Here is a 25,255-nt window from a genome sequence, read left to right on the forward strand (position 1 = left end):
AGCACATCATGTCTCAGAGCGCCCCTCAGTGGAGGAGTGTGATACAGATGGTGCACTGTGAGTACTGACCCGTGTCCTCGTCCTCCATTACTAACCACTGCAACCCCCGCACTGCACAGCACAGCTCGTGTCCAGCTTATTTTTAACAGAGACGCTCGTCTCCCACGTTTGCGTCTTGACGTGATTTGACGTTGGCCCTCACTCCTCTCACCTCTCTTTCTGTCACTCCGCTCACTTATGTGTCCAGCTTCAGGACCGCCGTAATTCCAGACGAGTGTAATTTAAAAACTGTTCCATGGAAGCCTGTGGCATGTGTCAGTATTAGCCTTATTGTGTCAGCAACCCTAGTTCATTAAAAACCAGAGTCGGCATCCTGTCCGCGCCTCCTCCAACGCATCAGTACAGCTACCGAGCCGGCAGAGGCCTCGGGGCCATTTCTCATTCTCAGAGCAAGAAGTGTTGACTTGGGGTCAGACCTTACTGCTCTCAATCAATACTCATCTATAATCAGTGTTCCTGTGAATGTGGGTAATGATTTTTATCCAGCTCAGTCTTTGAGATTGTGTAAGCACTTCCTTTATTCAAATGTGGCATCTGATTCGGTTGATATTTGAATCGTGTCAACTTCTGAGGAGAAACTCTGTATGTGTCCTTCTCACTGTGGATCATTTCATAAGCCGGTTCACAGCACCACGTTTTCCAGACAGATGTGGATATCTGGACTGTCACTGAACAGAAACATGACTCTTTCTGAACATTTACCTACATGACTTGCATTTTTCAGTATTGTCTAGTTCATTGCCTTGAAACACTTTGGCCTTTAAGCCCTAAAAAGTTTTAGTACTAGCTGTATCTATCACTATCGTAATGTGTACATGGGATACAGGATATAGGATATTTATTGATGCTATAAATTTGCTAGTTTGATTTTGGTGATTATTGCAGCTGTGTCAAAAACGTCACACGCTGACGCTGGACTTAACACGTCTCAAGCAATGTGAAAAAACTGCACATAAGTCTGTCACCTCTATTATCACCTCTATTATGTGACTTTTGGACAAGTCTATGCTCAATCTGAGGTCTAAATACTGATTTATGTACAATTTGAGTACATTACACAATAAGAATTACAGAACACTGTAAGTAGTATGATATTATGTCCATATGTATGTTTTATACATTCAACTGTCAGTCAATTGCTCAGATTTTCATGTTTTTTTTTTTTCTTTTATCTGCCCAGTAATGAAAATGATTTTTTATTTTTTTTTTTTTTTTGACATTTTCAAACTGTTCGTTGTTGTAGGAAATCTTTTGAAATTGTCTCAATAAGCATGTGATGACTAAACATGACATGCAGCAGGAGGTAAAAAAAAAAGACACATCTGTTTCTAAAATCACTGAGATAGACCGGATTAAAAATATCGTCCTGACCTTGAGCTTTTCGAGAATGTAGAAAAGATCTTTTTTCTTGAGAAACAAAGATGTGAATCTAATGATGAACTGTTTAGAAACTATTAAAAAGTAAAAAAAAAAAGTTTTTAAAGGCAGACAATAAGTCTCACCTCTGGTTGCCCCCAGAGACTGGAATCCTCCATCCCTTGATTTGGTTAAGCTCAGGATCAGCTATGTCGATCTGCAGTGGAAGGCGAGGCATCCATACACTCACCTCCAGCTGGGTGCTCAGGTAGCTGTAAGTGAAGTTCAGCATCATCCTCACCCTTCCTCTCGTCTCCTTCCCGTTCACATAGACATAGTCGCACCTCTCAGACACCTGTGCATAGAAAATCAAACTCAGTTACGCACAAGTACGGCGTGTGAGTCTGCGTGTAAGTCACTCGTCCGGCTTTAACAAGTTTTTCTACACTTTTTATAGAAAGAACTGAAATAAACCTTTTCATTAGTTTGTCTTGATTTGTGTACAGCAATTTTTCAGAAGTACTTTTGATACCCTGCAATCTAATTTGGTTTGATTTCAATTCAGTGTATCAAGACAGAGTTACATTTGTTTCCAGTACTTTTAGAACATAATATCACTTTCATCCATCATAAGAAAAAATGTCTTGTTGACATGAATCAATATTCCAGACTTCCAGAAAACACTGCTCTTAATCTCATTACTTTCTTTGCCTTTTTGTCATGTTTATGTGTTATGCCCATGGACGTATATGGTTTTTCTGTGTTTGTCTGCTCTGTCTATCTCGTCTATCTCTGCTTATTTTTTGTGATTGATAGATGAGGGATAACATCAGAAATATCGCAAAATGTCAGTCCTGGTTAACGGTCTTAATGTACTCCAGCTTAATCCCAGCTTTGTGTGTGTGTGTTTGTGTGTGTTTGTGTGTGTGTGTGTGTGTGTGTGTGTGTGTGTGTGTGTGTGTGTGTGTTTATGTGTGTGTGTGTGTGTGTGTGTGTGTGTGTTTATGTGTGTGCCTTAGAGGTCAGGTGTTCCCTAGATTAATTAAACCCTGAGGGAACAAACATACACACACACACACACACACACACACACACACACACACACACACACACACACACACACACTACTGTACTACTCTATTTCCCAAAAGCAACAAGAAAGTATGAGGAAATAATTCATGTTCTCGGCTTTTCGCCTCTGGCTGTAGAACCTGACAGGCTTTTGTTCAGTCAACAGAATCACAGGGCCAAAAGGAAGAACGTGAGAATCAAATCGGATACAGAAGAGAAGATTTATCTCTCCTTGCTTGTCACCACGGCGATCATCTTCCTACAGTATATCTGTTTGATTTGTCTACTGTGTGTTTAACTCCAGATGACTGGAAATGAACATGCAATAACACAAATTTTATAAGAAATTAAATTCAGATTAAAATGTCAGTGTTTAACTCAGCCTAGTTATAGTTTATACAAGTAATTTACATTTAATTCATTAATTCAGAAAAGTGCAATATTTACCAATTAATCAGAGTTGACTTACAGTAAGTGTTTAATACAGAAATTGAGCACGTCTGTAATCAGACCTCTGATGTAGCTACTGAAGCAGGGGATATTCAGTCATGAGTCATGAGAAAGTTACAGAAAATCAGAGGTGTGTTCGTTATACACAATTCTGACCTTGATCCCATTTTTTGAAAGATGTACAGTATACAGTACATGCACCATCTTTTCTTTGCTTCAATTTTTTTTAATTCTTTGAAATGGTGGTTTTATTTTGTATATATTAGATTTACTCGCTGCAAAAAATGTCAGAAATCACTATACGACCAGAAATCACTATACGACCAGAAATCACTATATGACCAAAAGTATGTGGACACCTGACCCTGACACTCAAGCCACTCAAGCCGCTCTTCTGGGAAGACTTTCCACTAGATGTTGGGGTGTGACTGTGGGGATTTCTGTTAATTAGGCCAAAAGAGCATTATTAAAATCAGACACTGATGTTAGATGAGGAGATCTGGTGTGCAGATGGTGTTCCAGTTCATCCCAAAGATGTGTAGTGGGGCTGTCAGGGCTCTGTACAGGACACTTGATGTCTTCCAGTCCAACACTGGCAGACCATGTCTTCATTGTCAAACAGTGTTTGTACTTCTTCAAGTGAAGTCAAGAAGCTTTTAGTGTCATTTCAACCATATATAGCTGACACGGTACATAATGAAATGAGACCACATTTCTCCAGGACTATGGAGCTACAGTACATAACACAACACAGAGCTAAGCACTTAAATGAAGTTGTCATTGCCACATAAAGTGCATTGTGTGTGACCTAGTGCAAACAGTGCGAGACAAAAGACAGTTCTTAGTTCCAGTGAAGAGAGAATTCTACAATACTACAGCACACAAAGACATTCAATACAATTTTGAGCTTCCATCTTTACCACATACTATAAGTACCACATATGTGTGTGATGGTCAGGTGTTTGGCCATATAATGTATCCTGTAGCATTTTAAATGTATTTTTATAATATATGATGTACCATTCTCAAATTGTAATGAACTGTTGGAAAGACAGAATGCTTTCTATTTAAGTTAATGTTTTTCAGGTGATTGTGTTATAAATAATAAAGTGGTCTTGTTGATGGAGATCCTTAATGTTCTGAAAGAACTGAATGTAAGACATGAGTTCAGTTAACTTAAAGAGAAATGTCTGATCACAGTATGTCTCACAGTATTAAAAGCATAACCAATAAACAATTGTACACACTTAATCATTACCCTGCCTGTTACTAATAGTAATAGCACTGCTAATTACTGATAATTTTCACTTTAAAGTGCACAAAAAGCTTTCTTTAACACAGAGGACATCAGAGAAGACTGCTCTCTTGTTCAGACATTGTTTATCTTGAGGACTTTATTTTTTATGAATAAAATTATGGATTAAATTAGGCACATTTTTATTATAGTAGAGCACAACCAATTAACAACAATACTCACATTATTTTGTTCTTTTTACAACACAAACAGTGAATTAAATCAGGGATCAAATAAATTACATCCCAAGCACACATTATAATTCCATGAACTAGATTTAGTCTCGTGGGGCTTCATTAAGTTTCCCTGAAAACTGTCACTAGAGGATATAATAAAATAAAATGCAAAATAATAAGTGCTGGAGCAAGAGTGATTTATATGAGGCTGAGTGATAATATTGGATGTTATTTTACTAGAAATCTGTTTGATTTATCTCTTATTTTTAATTTGATTCATTCCAAAATATAAATCCAATATAGACAGCACAAAGAGGTAAAGTTTGATATCTGTGAAAAGGCAGCAGTAAAATTTTAGTTTTGAGGCCAAAAAATCATTTAAATGCACAAATAACAAAGAAAATTATGCTTAAATGTCAGACATAGCAACTGCTCTAAATACAAAATAATCTTAGTGGCTTAGTCGTTAGCACATTCGCCTCACACCTCCAGGGTTGGGGGTTCGATTCCCGCCTCCGCCTTGTGTGTGTGGAGTTTGCATGTTCTCCAGTAAGTTGATTGGCATCTCTGGAAAATTGTCCGTAGTGTGTGATTGCGTGAGTGAATGAGAGTGTGTGTGCCCTGCGATGGGTTGGCACTCCGTCCAGGGTGTATCCTGCCTTGAGGCCTGATGACGCCTGAGATAGGCACAGGCTCCCTGTGACCTGAGGTAGTTTCGGATAAGCGGTAGAAAATGAGTGAGAATGAGAGAATTACAAGCTAAAGCTTTGTTACACTATAATAATAGTGTAATGTTAGCTAACTTACCATAAGATAGCTAACATTACACTACATCATAAGATTTCTAAATTCAATAGCAACATACTGTAACCTCAGACACTCACTTCACTAGCAACATAACCTCAGACAGCTCTGTCAGCTGCAATGATAAATCGTTAGCTAAGTAAATGGCTTGTTATTTCCAGCATAGTGCTTAGTTTGCTGATAAGCTTAGAATTGGCATATTTATGGATATTTATACTACACTCATTTCTGCACCGCCCCTTCTTCATCCAAGGACACATGTCACTGTTAAAAATTACCGTCAAAATCTTTGGCTCTCACCTTAACAACGTCATCGTCCGTCGATCGACACTCCACAGACTCAGTCACATCAGTCACAGCCCCATCCGTTGCCACGGTGACCACTTTGATAGGCATGGCGACAGTCCTGCCGGTGAGCACGGCCGTGTTCAGGATCTCTGTCTCCTGTGTACAGAGATCAGAACAATTACAGGATAATTCATTCTGCATTATTCAATACTATTCATCATTCTGCCAGCTCCAGCGCTAGTGCTCGCTCATCTGATTAGACCCGTGAGGCACATCATTCAATTAGCATCATCATCCAGTGGAATGTTTCAGAGCCACACCCACATTATCTCAGAGCCTCACACAGAGCCGTATTGAAGGTTTATGTCAGTTCTGCCATATATTATTACTGCATCCTCTCTATTAAAAAATTTTGTCCATTTGCATTATACATGCATTGCAATAGCATTAGCTTGACGATAGAATAACATTAGATATTAGTACAGCAACTCTCAACTTAACCCTTGTATGTTGTTCGGGTCTGTGGGACCCATATCCATAAACATCTGTAGTTTTGAAAAACTTTGCTTCCTTGTAAATTTGTTGATTTTTTTCCACTCATAACCTGATTAAATTTGATTTTCTTTTTATTACATTTTATTAAAAAACAACAAAAAAAGAGTAGCACTTTAATTAAAAAATGTGATGTAATAAAGGTAAAGGGCAAATATTAACCATATATGCTGTTTATATTGCTTGTAATAGGGATGAAGTAAACATCTGTAGAGTATTTTAACATAAAATTTTTGATTGTGTTGAATTAAAAACCCAAAAATGCAGCGTGTCCACCAGTAACAAAAATACAAACAACATACAAGGGTTATATATCAAAAAACACCCCAGAAGTTCAGCCAAGCTTCAAGCAATGCCGTATCTCATTCCCTGGGTTTGAATTTCTTCAGCTTAGCATGAACTATTGATTTTATTTCCAGTAGCTTACCAACAAACCAACTAAACTAGCCTTCTCTCAATGACACACCATGTTAGCAACAATTAGCTTAACTTAGTTTGTTATCAATGTAACCATTCCAACCAGTAGTGGCAAATAAATGTTAGCTAACAGCGAGTTCATGCGATGTTAATGATATTGTGTTATTTATTTAGTAACCTAGTTCGATAGAAAGACAGAATTTTTTGCTAAATATCATATTTTGCTTAAAACCATGTAGCTGTGCTTGCTACGAAACTTAGTGAGCTAATTATTCCAATATTTTAAGTAGAAGTAATAGATTTGCATATAACAGGTAATGTCTGAGGGAAATGTTGATGTTTTTAAAATTGAAAATGTAATAATGATTAGAGTTTTGGCTATGCTAAATAAACTTATTTATAAACTTATTATGTTGTTATGTAGTCGTATGAATTAATGCTTTGCCTGCATGCTGTGGTGGAGTCCTTATTTATTTATAAAACACTGGACTCTGGAGTTTGAGGTCAGAAGATGCTGACAGTCTTTCAGCTACAAATCACAGGTTTATATTAATGTACTCGTTCTAATACATTTCTACAGCAACAGCTCGTAAACAAGGACTTAGTGGAATGTCACATAAACAGGTAACGCTGTATCTTTTTTTTTCTGACACAGGAAATCAGCATTTAGCGTGTTAGTCGGAATATCATCCACACAATTCCACACAGGCAGACAGCACTAACACAGGCATTTCCACAATTAAAACAATACAGGAAAACATACAAGGGGCAAAAGACAGGACAGAACATGATATTTAGAAATCTTGAAACTTGGGACATGGAAACAAGAACATACAGTTGTATACAAAAGTTTAGGAACCCCTGACAATTTATAAATATTTGGGTGTTTGGATCAGCAATTTTATTTTGATCTATCAAATAACTGAAGGACACAGTAATATTTCAGTAGTGAATTGAGGTTTATTGGATTAACAGAAAATGTGCAATTTGCATCAGAAAGAAATTAGACAGGTGCATAAATTTGGGCACCCCAACAGAAAAATCTCATCAATATTTAGTAGAGCCTCCTTTAGCCGAAATATCAGCCTCTAGACGCTTCCTATAGCCTGTAATGATTTTGGACCATTCCTCCTCATAAAATATCTCCAGTTCAGTTCAATGATATTCAGGTCTGGGGACTGGGAAGGACATTCCAGAACATTGTACTTGTTCCTCTGCATAAATGTCCGAGTAGATTTTGAGCAGTGTTTTGGGTCGTTGTCTTGTTGAAATATCCAGCCCCGGTGTACGTTGTGACTGATTCCCCAACATTATTCTCAAGAATCTGCTGATATTGAGTGGAATCCATGTGACCCTTAATTTTAACCAGATTCCCCACAGCATGATGGAACCTCCAACAAATTTTACTGTGGGTAGCAAGTGTTTTTCTTAGAAGGCTGTGTTCTTTTGCGTCCATGCTTAATGCCCCTTGTTATGACCAAGTAACTCAATCTTTGTTTCATCACACCACAGCACCTTATTCCAAAATGAAGCTGGCTTGTCCAAATGTGTGTTTGCATACCTCAAGCGACTCCATTCGTGGCGTGTGTGCAGAAAAGGCTTCTTTCGCATCACTCTCCCGTACAGCTTCCCCTTGTGCAAAGTGCGCTGAATTGTGACAATATCTGTGGCAAGTTGATGTTGTAGGTTTTTGGAGGTGGTCTGTGGGCTCTTTTTGACCGTTCTCACCATCCTTCGCCTCTCCAATATTTTACGTGGCCTGCCACTTCTGGCCTTAACAAGAACTGTGGTGCCTGTGGTCTTCCATTTCCTCACTATGTTCCTCACAGTGGACACTGACAGCTTATATCTCTGTGATAACTTTTTGTAGCGTTCCCCTAAACCAGGGGTCGGCAACCTTAAACACTCAAAGAGCCATTTGGACCCGTTTCCCACAGAAAAAAAAACACAGGGTGCCACAAAACCCTTTTGACATCTAAAATGAAGATAACACTGTATATATCATTTTTGAAGTTTATGGAAAGTATAGAAAAAACTGTTGCATTTATGAAATCAATGAACTGCTCCAGAGTAAACGAAATTTTATTTCTGCAAGCAAATAAAAATATTTTGAACAGTTTGAACTAACCTTAACAAAAAAGATGCTGGGTTAAACGTTACTTTCAAATAAAATGTTCAATGTCTAATTGAGTCCTCATGACATCAAAATGTTAACTTGCTGGCTACAGCAAACCAAAAATGCGTCGGATTTCGCAAGTCGGCAGTTATGACGCATATTTTAACCGACAAAAAAATTAAACATGGTTTATTTTAATGATACAAGAGCATCATAATCTTAGAATTCAGAATTACATTTTTAAAAAACTAACTAACTAACTAAAATAAAATACATTTTAATGAAATATTTATTTTCCAAATCTACAGGGAGCCGCAGCATTGGGATGAAAGAGCCACTTGCGGCTCCGGAGCCACGGGTTGCCGACCCCTGCCCTAAACCATAATGTTGAACTATCTGTTTTCAGGTCATCCATGTTGCCACTCTTCAGAGGAGAGTCAAAGAGAACAACAACTTGCAAATGGCCGCCTTAAATACCTTTTCTTATGATTGGATGCACCTGTCTATGAAGGTCAAGGCTTAATGAGCCACCAAACCAATTGTGTGTTCCAATTAATCAGTTACAGGTATTCAAATCAACAAAATGGTAAGGGTGCAAAAATTTATGCACCTGTCTAATTTCGTTTTGATGCATATTGCACATTTTCTGTTAATCCAATAAACCTCATTTCACTACTGAAATATTACTGTGTCCTTCAGTTATTTAATAGATCAAAATGAAATTGCTGATCCAAACACCCAAATCATGGAAATTGTCAGGGGTTCCTAAACTTTTCCATACGACTGTAAGGTTTGGACTTGGACATGAAAATGTTTAAATGGCTTCACAATGAGACAAAGAAACATGTGGGTTTTTAATAGATAAACTAATCAGAATGTAAATTAAGGCAAATGAAAAGAATAATGGTGCACAATTGCCAAAAAAAAAACAAATTAAATAGGAAAAAAATGACAGAAGACAGGGACCGAGTCATGACTAAAATAAAAACAAAGTGCATTCCATGAACGAACTACAGTATGTAAGCATGTTTGTGCTGAAATCCATGCTGTGCACCAGGATTTAAAGTGTGTGCTAAGGGGTAACTACCGGACAGAACTAAACCTTTTTGGCAAATATTCCACAACATTAGATATACACTGATCAGCCATAATATTAAAACTACATAGTATTCTATAGGTCTCTATTCTGCCAACAAAACTGCTCATTGAAGCATGAACTTCACAAGACCTCTAAAGGTGTGCTGTGGAATCTGGCACCAAAACGTTAGCAACATCTCCTTTAAGTCCTGTAAGTTGTGAGCTGAGGCTTCCTTTGAACAGATTATTTGGCCAGCACTTTCCACGGATGCGCAAGCAGATTGAAATCTGGGGAATTTGAGGGTCAAGGCAACATTATGCTCTTTAAACCTTTTCTGAACAATGTTTGTAGTGTAGCAGGGAGCATTATTCTGCTAAAAGAAGCTGCTCACATTAAGGATTACCTTTAAGGTTACATGTTATTAACTATAACTATCGGTGGTTTTAATGTCGTGGCATAACTATAAATGCATAAAATGTATGATATACTGTATATATCATATATACACTGGAGATCAAAATTAGAGAACAATTTATAAACAATTGAACAATTCTGAAATAATGTCATCTTCACTGCTCAACAGTTGAAGGAGTTTTTGTCCTGTCTATACCATGCTACCAGAACACCTTTTCCACAAAATAACTAAGGCATTTCAACAAAAAACATTATTTTGCAGAAAACACATTGATCAAAATTAGAGAACACTTTCAGATACCTCCCAGTTATTGGTGTTAATCTGGCACCTGGTGTTAATTTCCTTGATTATCTGTCAACCCCTATTTAACTGGCAGCCTAACTTCCAGTTTCACTGACTCTGCAAGATGGTGGGCCGTTCTAAAGTGACTGAAAGCCTCCGGCAGCAGGTTGTCCAGATGAAGGCCAAAGGGATGACCCTATCAGCCATAGGAAGACAAGTTGGTCATTCCAAATCTGTGATTTCAAGAATATTGGATATATACAACATCACAAACTCATTCAAGTCCCCCAAGAAGGCTAGTCATGCACGGAAGACAAATACAAGAGAGGACAGAATACTGCGGAGGATCTCAATGGGCAATCGTTTCCACACTGCAGCTGGAATTGCTCACCAGTTCAGCACTGAACAGGGTAAGGATCTGTCTTGTCATACAGTGTCTCGACGTTTAAGAGCATTTGGACTGAAAGCCCACTCCGCAGTGACCAAACATCTCATTAGCAGAAATAATCAAAAGGCTAGACTAAGCTTTGCTGAGGAGCATCTTGTGTGGACAGAGGAGAACTGGTCCAAAGTTGACTTCACTGATGAAAGCAAGTTTAATTTATTTGGGTCCGATGGGAAAGATTATGTCCGGCGACAACCTGGAGAAAGACTGAACCCAAAGTGTGTAAAGAAGTCAGTGAAAAGTGGAGGAGGAAGTGTCATGGTTTGGGGCATGTTTTCTGCAGCAGGAGTTGGGCCTCTTATACAGCTACATGGCAGAGTGAATGCAAATGTTTATCAGAGCCTTCTTCAACAACATATGGTTCCGTCCCTGCGTTCATCACCCAATCAGCCCGCAGTGTTCATGCAGGACAACACTCCATGTCACATAGTAAAACGGGTAAAGCAGTTCCTTGAAACTGAAAACATTGAAATAATGACATGGCCTGCCCAGAGTCCTGATCTCAACCCAATAGAGAACCTCTGGAAAATCCTTGGCGACAAAGTTATGGCCAAGAAACCCACTACAGTCACCGAACTGTGGAGGAGACTGGAAGAAGAGTGGACCAAAATCACACCAGAGCAGTGTGAGAGACTAGTGCTGTCCTGTGGCCGCAGATGTGCTGAAGTCATTCAGAGCAGAGGCCTGTACACTTCCTACTAATTGCTGACTGTTGTAACCTTCAGAAAATTTTGCTGTAATCTTTTTCCATGCTACAGTCATTGTTGTTCTCTAATTTTGATCAGTGTGTTTTCTGCAAAATAATGGTTTTTGTTGAAATGCCTTAGTTATTTTGTGCAAAAGGTGTACTGGTAGCATGGTATAGACAGGACAAAAACTCCTTCAACTGTTGAGCAGTGAAGATGACATTATTTCAGAATTGTTCAATTGTTTATAAATTGTTCTCTAATTTTGATCTCCAGTGTAGATAGATAGATAGATAGATAGATAGATAGATAGATAGATAGATAGATAGATAGATAGATAGATAGATAGATAGATAGATATTAATAAACAATTTTTTATACCCAGGATTAATAAAATTAATTAACAGGATTAGTAAAATTAATAAAAACACAAAGTTTTGGGAAAATAATTAACCTTTGTATGATGGTTACTCAGTACTTTACTAGTCCAGCACCCTACACGGTGATTTATTACCTAGATATTCACTTTCCAGTGTATTTAGACTGATACAGTAATTTACCAACCGTGTTCTTTGATGTTAAAATAGATAACATTATGTAATTTTAAAAATGCATCGATTTCAAGCTGGTTAATATGTTCCAGCTATTCCTAATGACCCTTCTTCCTGGTTTTTAATTTCAGTCACTTTCACTTCAGTGCACCATAATGAGGAGCAAATGATGGTCTGCTGCTTTCTTTTAGTGACAGATGTTAAGTTCTTCATTGTATCCTATCTACAGTTTATAATGTGTCTTAATTTCCAAAAGGATTTTGAATATATAATTTCCTTTGAATCCCAATTTATGGAAATAGCAGCATTCAGAGCTCCGTGTTCTGCCGTAATAGCAAGACATTTTGACAAGGAGTTATCTCTTTGTGCCTGATTTGCTGTCAAAACACAAATTTATGGGGACACTGGGACGTTGCCATCAAGAAATGCTGCTATTTAACCAATTTTCTTTCCGCATCAGTACTCCAACCCTTATTCTCTTCCCTTCTGATTAATTCAAATAATTCCACACCGCTTTTCATAACACCCAGTGCTTTCAGATGTCTGTCACAGTGGCCATTTTCTTTGTTAAAGAAATGAATAAAGTGATTTTCAGTCAAGCTTGAAGATTAAAAGACAAATTAAAAAAAGATTTGCGGAGGTTGAGAAGGAGGTTATAAGGAAGTGAACTGTGACCATTGAACAGCTGCATGGATTCTTAGATATTCAAGTCTGCTCATGCCTTAATAATGCTATTTAATGGTGAACATGATTATTGGCTTTGTCAAAAAATGAAACTTAATTGACATTTAACATAGCGACCAGCTAGTAACTTTAATTAGTTCCCAATAGTCTTTATTGAGCCATCATGAGCTTCCTAATGTCTTTGTTAGCAGCTGCTGTTTAAAAACTGCTTTTACATATCCCATATGGAAAAACTGTTGATCAAAGTTGATTAAACAAACAGGATCCATGAATTGAGACATGCTTAATGACACCACAAAACTTTTTATACTCAAACTTGGGTTTATAGCTGAAATCTCTAGTTTCAACACACTGAGATTTCTGGTTCTCTGATCATTAAAGAATGGAGATGCAGTGCTGTGTTAGTCATAAAAACACTGTGTGCTGCTGTTATAATAGCACATTGAGTGACAGGGTGTGTTCTGTTACCATGGAAATTGCAATTATACATTTTTTATCAATGTATAATTACTTTTATTGTTGTGGAATATCCACAAAACAAATTTGTTCCTGTTATCAATTACATTAAACCGCCTGTATATAGTCCTTCTATTAACAAGCTCTTTTTTCTGTCATTATTTTTTAAATAGAACTATATAAAAGTATAATTAATTAAAAAAAAACAGCTTGTCATATCATAGAAAAACCATAAAATGTGAATGCCAGAAAACATTTTACTTCACCGAGACATCAAAGACTCCTTCCATAAATTGTAAATAAACTTCATTTTACAAAAAAAATGACAGCAAACCATCTCAACAGTTAAACACAATTGTTGTTTATAATCTGTTTATGCGGATTGTCCATCATTAAATTACCTCTGAATAAGCTGATACCATACAAACCATTACATAAAAGGAAACGCACATTAATATAAATCTATGATTTGTAGCTGCACTACGGTCAGAGCTGCTGTAATCGAAAATTAATCCAATCAGAATCCAGCATTCAGTAGCACTGTGGTACAAAGGGCCCAAAGCATTGTGACTGAGTCTAAGCAGAAGCATTAAGTTAATTATTTCAGCTGTTAATGTGCATCCCTGAGAAAAATAAATCCTCCTTTCTCCATGTGCTAATGCAAGATCACAGCCCAAAGAGAGAGGGAAGTGTGGCCACCATTACCACCGAAGGAGTATGGTCTTGGATTATCTAACTGCGGATTGATGTTGCATTGTTTGGGAGCAGCGCTAAGCTACCTAATGTCAATTATTTCATAATGCTTCTATTCTGTATATAATCAACTCGCTATATGTCAGGGGGAAAGCTGATAAGTAACTAAGGCTGACATAGTTAGCATTGTATTCCCTTTTCTATCAAACCTGAGACACACTGCATGTGTGTGCTTATGCTATTAGGGTGAATTAGCATGCTGTGTACAGCACCAGTGGCACTGACCATCTGGTCTGTTTGATCTCAAGGCTGGAATTAAGTGAGATTTTCTGTGTCGGTGGAATCCAGCAAAAAAAAAAAAGCAATCAGCAACACCATCCATCCATCCGTCTATCTATCCATCCATCCATCGTTATATGCTTTGGTATCATTGTAAAGGTATGGAAGATGCTGGGCCTGGATTTTCTGCACTATTCATGCTTTCTGGTTCTGGATGTATCTTGGTGGTAGGCACCCCTGCAGCTAACTGATTATCGTTTCTCATAGCTGTTTTCTTTAGTGTTGAGGTTTGGCACTGTTTCGCCAGGGGCTTTGCAGCATCCTCAAATAGCTCCATACGAGCTTAGCTTAGGCCAAGAGCAAAGAATCAATAAAAGACCGTTCCACCTTCAGGCTCAACTGAAGACAGGTGATCGTTTCAACAAGAGCAAATTCAGGCTCACACCGGGTCTACCATTCAAGCAAAATGCACCGGCCCCCTACGGGGATCATGTCGGTCCATGCCACGGGCATTCTCAGTTGCGCTATTACCTAGCCATTGATCTCTTTCTTGCTGGGTCTCACACAGCAACATCTGCGGCCATTTGCCTCTCTGAGAAACCGATAGCAAAGTGCAAGCAGGGAGGAAATTGATCACTTATTTCTCTAATAGCATGGAGGAATCGAAGGAGACGTTTAACTCTGGTTGAGGCCATCACAAGCACCGGCTCAACTAAATTCTTCTTAGTGGCCACAGGGATGATAGCGGTGCTGTGTAACAACTCCAGCATCAAGAGGTGATAGGAGACTTTTCCTCCCAATGACTTGATTAAACTTCACAATGACCTCAAATCATAAGAGGTCTTAATGTCCTTAACAAATCTAGTGAATTCAAAACCGTGATCACACAAACCTTTGTGGAAATAAGACTCTCACAATAAAAGCTTTGGAAAAATATATATACATACATATATATGCTTGTTTATGGTAATTGAAATAAAGGGTCATGGGATGTTAGGATCTAGGAAATACAGGGTCCTTTGAACACAGTCGTTTGTGACCATCGGTTCTGGAAAAACATCACTGGAAAATCTTTGAACGTAAGGCTGTGGAAATGTAGGGCTGTGGATAATGCTAGGTTGCTGTGAATATAGTGCTTTGTGAAAACATGTCTCTGAAAACAGATGTACAGTATGGAATATTGGCCGCTAGGAGAATAGGACTTGTTTATGGCCATGGTAAAATAAGGATCTGGGAATATAGGCTCCTTCAAACATGGCTGTGATAATATAGGTAACATAGGGCTCTAAAAATATTTTGACTTAGGGTATAAAGGCTTTGAGGAGATAGAACCTTAGAAATATAGTGTCTTGGAAATATATGACAATGGGTCCTGAGGATGATTGGCAATTGGTATAAAGGACTCAGGAAACATAATGCCATTGGCATGATGCTTGGTGTACATGGGGATCTGGAAGAATGTATGCAAAATGCAGGTTACTGTAAATAATTAGGTTTACAATGTCCTGGTAGTGAAGAACCTGGAAAAATAAAACCTGGGAATATAGAGCCTGGGGAAAATAAGACGGTATGGTCTTGAAGATAGTAAATTCTACAAAGCAAATTCTACATAGTTTGAATTATATGGCATTGAGAATATAGACGTTAAACCTACAGTATAAAGCCCTGGGGACATGATGTCTAGGAAATATACGGCCTTGAGAATATAGAGTGCACAATATTGGGGAAAAGAAATATAAAATCCTGTAATTATAGGGCTCTGATAATACAGAAGACATACGTGTACATGAGATTAGATTAGATTAGATTAGATTAGATTAGATTAGATTAGATTAGATTAGATTAGATTAGATTAGATTAGATTTAACTTTATTGTCATTGTCCAAGGTACATGTACAGAGAAAATGAAATGCAGAAATGCATCCTGGAATATGTAGAATACGGGATTCACACATCCACTGGAATATTTGATTTTTCCCATAAACTTCTTTCCAGCTAGTATCATACACTGTAGGAAGTTTAAAAATGTGAAACAATAACCACACGTTTCTTCATTTTGGAGGATTAAATATTTAAAGATCTTTAAAGCAATCTGCATTTTTAAAGCTGAGGAAATTAATATCTTTATATCTTTAAATAAACATTCAAAAACATGTGTCGGAAGGATAATTCTATTAATACTTTTATGAGGCTCTTTGAATGCCATCTTATTGAGCGTGTGTAATTTTAGATTTTTATTGGCTTTTATTGCTTCTCTCATTGCCAGGTTACAGGAATTTTTCTCCCAGGGTTTATTATTACTGTTGTGACACAACTGCCACCTCCAGATTTAAACAATGTACACAAAATGTTTTCAAATGTACACAAAAAGGTGGTGTATTTATACACACTTCTACACGAGAAAAGATATAAAGACTTGCTGTGCAACAATGCAGGTTCAAGACACTACATAAATAGGAACAACCAGGATCTGTGATGTTGTTCATGCTGAGAATTCCACAAACCTTCTATTTCTCAAAAGGTTCTTCATACCTCAGTGTAAAAGCACGTCATCTGGCATTAAAATACGTAATCAGATCACAAGCGCCAAATACAGGTGTGCAGTGTGTCTGGAAAACGCACTTTGATCCGATCGCTGAAACCACATTTGGAGCTGATGGTATGGGAGGCATATGGCCACAATGACATTTGTAATGTCATTCGTTCATTCATTCATTCATTTATTCATTCGTTCATTCATTCATTCATTCATGTATTCATTCATTCATTCATTCATTCATCTTAGGTACGAAGTTCATCCGTTTGGTTCTGATGGATCTGGAGACTATCCTAGTCTACTGAACTTGAGACAGAAATACAGCCAGTCCATTGCAGTTGGTGCAGGTGAAATCTGATTTTTATTTACTAAAGTCAGGGTGCATGTCTGAAACTTTTCTATATTCTGCATGCTTGTGTGAGAGGTTCTCGTGAACACCCCTGATGAAATGCCACATCTCTGGAGTGGCGCCTCCCGGTGAGGGATAATGAATACACACGCTTTTTTAGATGAGTGTTAGAGTGATACGCTGAAGCACCAACACCCAGGGGAAGAAATAGAGACAGGCACAGGGGGATAAGGAGTGAGACAGGGAGGATGTGAGATGCTGGAGGTAATGAGGGAGCATGTGGAAAAGCCAATCGATCACTGGAGCTCTGTGGCAGAGTGGAGGATGCTAGGCCCGCCGCATACAATAACCTTCTCATGTCTGCATCTTAATCTCACAGAATCTGCACTAGCACGTGCTTTTTTCTTCCAGGGTGAAAAATTTCTCTCTCTCTCTCTGTCTCTCTCTCTCTCTCTCTCTCTCTCTCTCTCTCTCTCTCTCTATATATATATCTATATATATATATAGATATCAATATATATATATATATATATATAATTTTTTTTAATTACACCGTGACATTCAAGGATTTTTCAGGAATACAACTACTCTAGAAACCTATTAAAGTTTCTGCAAACACATTTTTATAATTCAATTATGTGGGGAATTTAGCATTGACTGCAAAAGCATTGATGTCATTTTTTAACCAATAAAAACTTCTTAATTCATTTGTTTGTCATTTTCTTCTTGCTGATTTTGAGGTAAACAGAACTATATACTGTATTTGGTAGAGGTAACACCGTCAAGCCCGGTCCACAAATACAATATAATATATAATATAATATTTCAGTTATACATTAGTTGATTTTTGCACAGAAGACATCATAAGAGATGCATCTTAATCAGAGACATTTCTTATGTCATGGATTAAACATATAATAGTAGAAATTAACTTAAAGTGAGCTATGAACATAGCAGACGAGCGCTTGGTCAGCTAATCCCTCAAGCCACAATTTCTTCACAAGACATAACACTGAATTTTATAATTCAACTGAAAACTGTAATCATTAAAAGTAAAATAATACCCAATTTTTTTTAATTGTTTGTTGGTTTTATGTTGCTTCCTATTATAGTAGACAGCAAAAAAATAAAATGCTATTTCCTTCTTCGGTCTTTGCTAGTGCTCTTGTTTAGAGATGTGCTCTAGACAATTTTGAAAATTCTGTCTCAATGTGTGTGTTCAAGAAGAATTTTTGAAATTGTGAAAGCTTGTACTACATGCAGGTGTTTTGTTTGAAACAAAAAAGCACAATACTTCAAAAAAAGCTTTATACAGGTCATTCATACCATTCATAAGTCAGATAAAACAATTAAAACAAGCCCAAGCCTCTGCTCATGCAGACAAATGACAAAGCACTAGAGAATTTAGCTGCTGCTCTGCATGGGTATTTATTCCCTCTTACACCAGTTCAGTGAATAAACCAGCAGAAATGATTAGAAGTCAATAACTGGTTTAGAGCATGGCTGCTTCATGAGGCTGAATCACAAAGACCTTTAACAAGACATCGATTTCCTGACTGAAATAAATAAATAAATGTCAATGGAAATAAAAACAAAATTAAACATGATCATTGTCTCTAAATTTAGTCGTTATCTGAGACAGGTCTGGTGCATGAGCAACCCTAATGTAGATAATGTTGGGTTAACCTAGTCCACCAACTCCAACTCCCATCACACACACACACACACACACACACACAAACTCAATCAAACGTACGGCTTCTAAATGCACACAAACACATACACAGACACACACAAATGCACACAATCATTCTCTCTCTTTATCTTTCTCTCTCATACACACACACACACACACACACACACACACAAACACACACCCTTTATACTGTAAGACCTGCATTTGCATCTGTCTAAGCCTCCATCTTGTTACAGCTAGCAGTTCATCCTAAACAATGTCCAGATCAATCTTAATCTATCTAACTACCATGTTGATCTGATCACTGTCCAAAATTTATTTTGTAATGAAATTCTGAGTTGGCTGTTTTTGTATAATCCTTTCATCTTGTTGGTCAATTTTCACTTGCAGAATGATTTCAGTTTGAGACGCAATAGGGGAGAGTGAGAGACAGAGGAAGTGCTGCATCTTAATCAGACTGCCAGCAGCATAAGAACATCGGACACAAACAAGTAGGTCTGCGGATATAGTCAAATAATTAGCGATATTTTTGTGTGATAAAGCCGAGGTTTTGTTAAGCCGATTATTTTCTTTTTGCAGCAAATCACCTATTTTTTTTCTTTATTGAAAGCACAGCATTATACATTTTATCATTTTAAAGTTTAATGTTTTGAAACGTTGAAAAAAATGATACTTTGTGTTATAGCAGCTATAAAGTCATACCGTCAGCAGCCTGAAACTGCTGTGCTAAAAAATGTTCCCATTTTAGAAAATCTAAAGTTACATCTTTACCACTGGCATACAAAAGAAAGTGAAACTGGAGAATCCATAAATTAAAAGTATATATACAGGTAATTTACCATACCAAAGATATCAACGTGCAACTCTGCATGCGAATCTGCTGTGTTGCTGTGAGTTACTATGGAAACAGGTACGTATTAAAAGCTGTGACTTGCGGCTGCACTACTGTCAGAGCTGCTGTTACAGAAAATGAATCCAACACCTTCTGATCAAACAGAATCCTCAATCCAGCAATGCTGTGGTATAAATCCGATTAGCGAATCTCCTTTTTTTTTGTATCAGGAGACTGGGGTGATCGTGCTCGTCTCCATCTGCACTTGTCCCCCAGCTTGTCTGGCTCTCTGGAACAGATGCTGTTCGTCATGGAGAGACATGGTGGGTGATTTGAGCCTATCAGTGGACTCATGAATAAATCAAGCAGAGACGCAGAGGACAGGCGCATAGCTTTCCCTCAGATGAAGGACTTTGCTCTAAGTTTCCCGTGTACACAAGCAACAGTTACATTTCAGTCAATGAAACAGTTATATCTTTAGCTTGATTTGTGTTATTTGTATTAGCATCAGTACAAGTACTGTATATTTTCATATATTAGCATTTTATTAGGTCCAAAAGTCTAAGCCCACATTAAAAATCAGAGATTTTTTTTTATATATATATTTAAAACCCATCAAGTAAATGTTCAATATCTTGGGTCTCTTGGGTAAGTAAATGTGTGATGTTAACCATATTAACTCCTTTGTACAAAAGGTCAGATTTTCCTCAAGCCAAATTACTTCTAGTGAAGTGTGTGATCACACGACACTCTGTTCAATTTGATTTCAAATGCATCGTAAGGTTTTTGCACAAACTTGTGCAGTCCATGCCATCTCGAAGTGCTCACTGTCATTAAAGCAGAAAGGGGACGGAACAAATACTAAGGAACTCTGAAATTCATGTAAATATTTCAGATTGCAATATCATGTAAATATTTCATACTATCAATAATATATTTCCCCTTGCCCCACCGCCTGACCAGACCTATCCCTCATATTCTCACAGACCCATGAGGCAGTTCTGCTCCACCACACAACATCCATCCTCAGAGGAAGCACAAACTCACAGAAGGGCATGATTGGCTAGTGTCACTGTGATTGATAGGAGAGAGAGTATGTCACTGCTCTGTCCATTTACATTACATTTATGGCATTTAGCAGACACCCTTATCCAACGTGACTTACATTTTTTATTTTCATTTATACAACTGAGGGTTAAGGGCCTTGCTCAGGCACCCAGCAGTGGCAGCTTGATGGACCTGGGATTCAAACACATTACCTTTCAATCAGAAATCCAACAATATAACCACTAAGCTACCACAGTTCCTTAGAGCATGACCAGATTTGCTTTACTGAGGATGTGAACTCAAGACGTCCAGATGTCAGGGCGAGTGTTTTTTTTTGTTGCAGCCCTCCAGAGTTCAGAGTAATATCATTTGGAATGAAAATTGTATTCAATTATACAGTATTAAAAGAATGCAAAATAGAAGCATTTTCACTAGAGATCCCAGACGTCTGGACCCCGTTATAGATGCACATGAGGTAAAACATGTTTCCACTACAGCAGACTTTTTCTAAATGGTTTAATATTAATTTCATTGACAGATATTAATGTAAACACCGATTTCTTCACTTCATCTACAGCTCACCTTCATTCAGCCACATTTACACACATGCTATACTATGCTAACCTAGTCATGGAGTAAACATGACTTTACATAGACATAGGGTTACATAGGGTTACATAGGGTTAGTCTGACTCCTAACCCTAAGGTTGTGGGTTCGAGTCTCGGGCCGGCCACGACTGAGGTGCCCTTGAGCAAGGCACCGAACCCCCCCAACTGCTCCCTGGGTGCCACAGCATAAATGGCTGCCCACTGCTCCGGGTGTGTGTTCACGGTGTGTGTGTGTGTTCACTGCTGTGTGTGTGTGCATTTTGGATGGGTTAAATGCAGAGAACGAATTCTGAGTATGGGTCATCATACTTAGCTGTATGTCACGTCACGTCACATTAATTATTGTCTTAGCTGAGATTTTTCATAACAGTTTACATCTTTACAACTAACTCTTTCCGTACTTTTAACCATAATTCAGTACTTCAGTAGTCTGTGAGCTGCTCGACTGAACTTTCCTAATTGTCTATCTGTCTAGATCAACAGAATAGAATAAAACTAAGAGTCTCAACATCCGGTCTGGACTTCTGTACAAACGCAAGCATTGTGTCATGTATATATCTTATAAAGAGAAGCCATGAATGAGGTAATCATTACCTCATTACATTTAGCATTCGAAAGTCTGTCCATTTTAATAAAATTACTCTTGGCTTCAGGTCAATTTACCTTCTCAATCATGAAGAGGACTTTCTGCTCAATTAGCCAAATTAGAGATAATCAAAATGTACTCTGAAGAGTGCGGCTGTGGTTTCAGCTGATTCATATCTTTTAGTCTCTCATTCACTAACATAGAGGCACTAAAACTAACATGCAGTTCCTCAGAAAAAGGAAAAAAAAAAAAAAACAAGAGTCAAAATGTATTTTTTCCTTTAGAAGAGACAGTCACGTAAAAACCTCATATTATAAATCTTCACTAAAACTAAAAAATATCAAGAAAATAATAATATATCAATAAAAATAAAACATTTTTAAAATGTATATTAAATTAAACTACAAAAAATGTTTTTTTAAATGTTAATGTTAGTTCATTTTTGATTATTTAAATATTATTATTAATTGTAATTTTTATTTAATTGTATTTATCTATTGTCCAGTTTTCCTTTTTTCCCCTCCATTTTTGTCAGCTCTCATCAGTGTTAAATGGTAAAAAGTGTTACCAAAAGACTTTTTGTGTTTTATTATAAATATATTTCAATTAAAAATAGACTTATTTCACATTCTGTGTAAAAGATTTATTGTAAATACAATTTATGAACAGCTTTGAGCATGTGACTATTATTTATTTATTTCCATTTGGATAAATGAGTTATGTATAAGATTGACCATAATAAATTAGTTTATTAATGAATGAGTGTTTTGTGTGTGTGTGTGTGTGTGTGTGTGTGTGTGTACTGATGTAAATGAGTGACATTTCACTCTCCCCAGTATCCACATTTTCAGATACAGTACTTTTTAGGTAAAGGTTGCTCAATATGATAACGTCACAACCGAGTCCACAAAAAACCAAAACAAAGAATGTTCCATTTTTAAACTTTAAATCTTGCTTGTTCTTCACCAGGATGTGATTAAGAGCAGTTCTGATGTGGTTAATTTGGTGGGAATGTACTGGTTCAGTGAAGAGTTAGACTGAAAAAGAACTGAAAATGATGGCCAAAGACAACACTTCCTAACACCTTCCTAACAGCTGAGAACAGTCGCACCTCACAGTGTATAAGGCTCTCAGATTTACAGCTCAGCTTTGGTTCTGTATTCTGTTTTGTTCTTTGACCTTATGGTTTGTTCATAATGTAATGATTGACATTAATGTTAACTACCAAGGTTTTTTTTTAAAGTTAGATCACAGACTTCCACTTGTTTTCACATTCATGTTTGTGAATAGTTCTTCCTGAAACACTTGAAAAACTTTTTAGCATTTTGTCCCGGTTATTTTTAAGTGTATATTATAACATAAACCCTGAACAGAGTTTTAAGTCTGTAACCTAGTGAAACAGTTTAATGTATTCATCGATAGAGACTTAAAGCACTTTTGTAGGTAGCTAAGGACGTATGTCAAATGCCGTAAAAAATATACTAATTAATATTTCGGATTTTCCATGTTAATTCAATTCAATTTAATTCAATTAAGTTGTATAGCACTTTTAAAAATTGACATAGTCTCAAAGCAGCTTTTACCGAAGCACAGAGAAACAATAAAAGTTGTAAAGTTTAAAATTAATCCACTATTAATTTCCCACTTCTATTCCTAAGTTAAGTCCAGATATGCGGGATCTGACACCCGCTAGTCTTCAGTCTGCACTCTTTGGCTTTGCAAGGCGCTGAACTCACCATGGCGAGAGGGACGATGCCCCCCAGATCGTGAGCTGCGAGTCGGATAAGGGACGGGATTTCTTCAGAGAAGGTGCGGCTCATGGGGTACTCCACCTGCCAGGTGACTGAACGAGTACCAAGAGGATCCACCAGGCCATTCACCTCCAAATCCACTTGCAGAACCTTCTGAATCCCTGACTCCATCCTGTCATAGAGACAAACAGGAAGTAGGCATTAACAAGTTTCATTTTAAAGCAAAATAAAAATATATATAATTTAAATGAATGATTGGTGTGAAATGTTTTTCTGCTTCTTTATTATGCACCAAAGCTAATGTAGCTAACAAGTAATGGAAGCATATGGCCTCCACTTTAGCATGGTGCATACAGTGGTGTACACTGGTGAATACTGCTGGTAGCCAAAAGCTTCCTATATTTCAAGTATATTCCTTCCTATATTATATAGAAGTCTTAGGAAAAACTATTTCACTTCTGTAAGCCCTCAATAAATGAAAATAAAAACGTAAATCCAGGCCACATAAAACCAATTTCAATTTAATTTTGCTCCATTATTTGCAGATAAAACGATATGCAGGAAATTATTACATACACAGAGTATAAACAGTAATAAACCTGTTCAAATACAGAAAAAAAATACATCCGATTTTTCTTTTTATTTTAAGCAATCTGATTTTAATCTGAATCAGAACTTCATCATTGCAGAAAATCACTTTATGGGAATATTTATATATGTGTGTGTGTGTGTGTTCTGTTCAGGTCAAGAGCAATATTCACTCCCATTTTTCCAGCTGCATAAAAAACACATCGAAGTAGCAACAATGAAAAAAAAAAGCAATTTACTTTTGTTCTAGCACCTCTGCGCTTTTCTGGAAAAAAAAAAGATTTCCGAAGCCGAGCATTGCGTTTTCTGCACTGATTGCAATGCAAACAAAGCTGCAAAGACAATGAATAAAAGCAAACTCATTCCACCGGCCGAGGCTGAGGTTTGATCAGCCCGGGTGCTTTTATTTTATTTATTTCTTTTCCATACCTTCTGTTAAAACAAAGTCACATCCGGAATATCCAGGAAATAACAAAGGGCAAACGTGGAATATTGATTTGCAATTCACAACTGCTAGCACACACAAAGTGTTCTTTTTATGCATCGCTGAAGTTTAATCAGACTTTTACAGTCCTGCCTGCAGCACACACACACACACACACACACACACACACACACACACAACCTTGGTGAAACCTGTCAGCCATGTAGCACTTTTCCATTAACTCACTAAGAGACTGTTCTCAACCAAATTAAGCTGGCCTGAAAAATGATGAAGAGAAGAAATAGTGATTTGGGGTCATTCACATGTCATGTGATATGTAGTATCATACTAGTAGGACAAAAAATAACAGCAGAGGTAATGAAATCATGAGTAGATAGTAAGACAGCGGTTCTTCACCTGGGGGCCAAAAGAGAATATTTATTTTGCGTGTGAGTATAAAATACTCACCTGGCAACATGGCACCTTATTAACTGCTGACTGGAAGAAATCACATGGGCTTAACAATTTGTGGATTAGAGATTTCATAGCTGGACTGCTGATTAGACATGGAGTGATTTCATGTCAAGAAACAAGTACAAGTACAGAACGAGACTCAAGGCTCAAGTCTGAAAGCTTGTCTTTTTATTTTTTTATTTTTTGAGGTGCTGGTGTTTGGGGTGCGAG

General features: G+C 37.4%; 1 protein-coding gene across 1 annotated transcript in view; it reads right to left on the reverse strand.

Annotated features, from left to right (window-relative positions):
* Positions 1-25,255, reverse strand: part of si:dkey-112m2.1 (transmembrane protein 132D) — a 142,516-nt gene that overhangs the window by 12,439 nt on the left and 104,822 nt on the right. The window contains exons 4-6 of the mRNA XM_060891630.1: positions 23,545-23,731; positions 5,512-5,655; positions 1,563-1,771 (exon numbers count right to left, since the gene is read on the reverse strand). Of these exons, the coding sequence (XP_060747613.1) occupies positions 1,563-1,771; positions 5,512-5,655; positions 23,545-23,731 (540 nt within the window). The remainder of the gene's footprint in view (positions 1-1,562; positions 1,772-5,511; positions 5,656-23,544; positions 23,732-25,255) is intronic.

The sequence above is a fragment of the Tachysurus vachellii genome, chromosome 17 (assembly GCF_030014155.1).
Source record: "Tachysurus vachellii isolate PV-2020 chromosome 17, HZAU_Pvac_v1, whole genome shotgun sequence".
Lineage (NCBI taxonomy): Eukaryota > Metazoa > Chordata > Actinopteri > Siluriformes > Bagridae > Tachysurus > Tachysurus vachellii.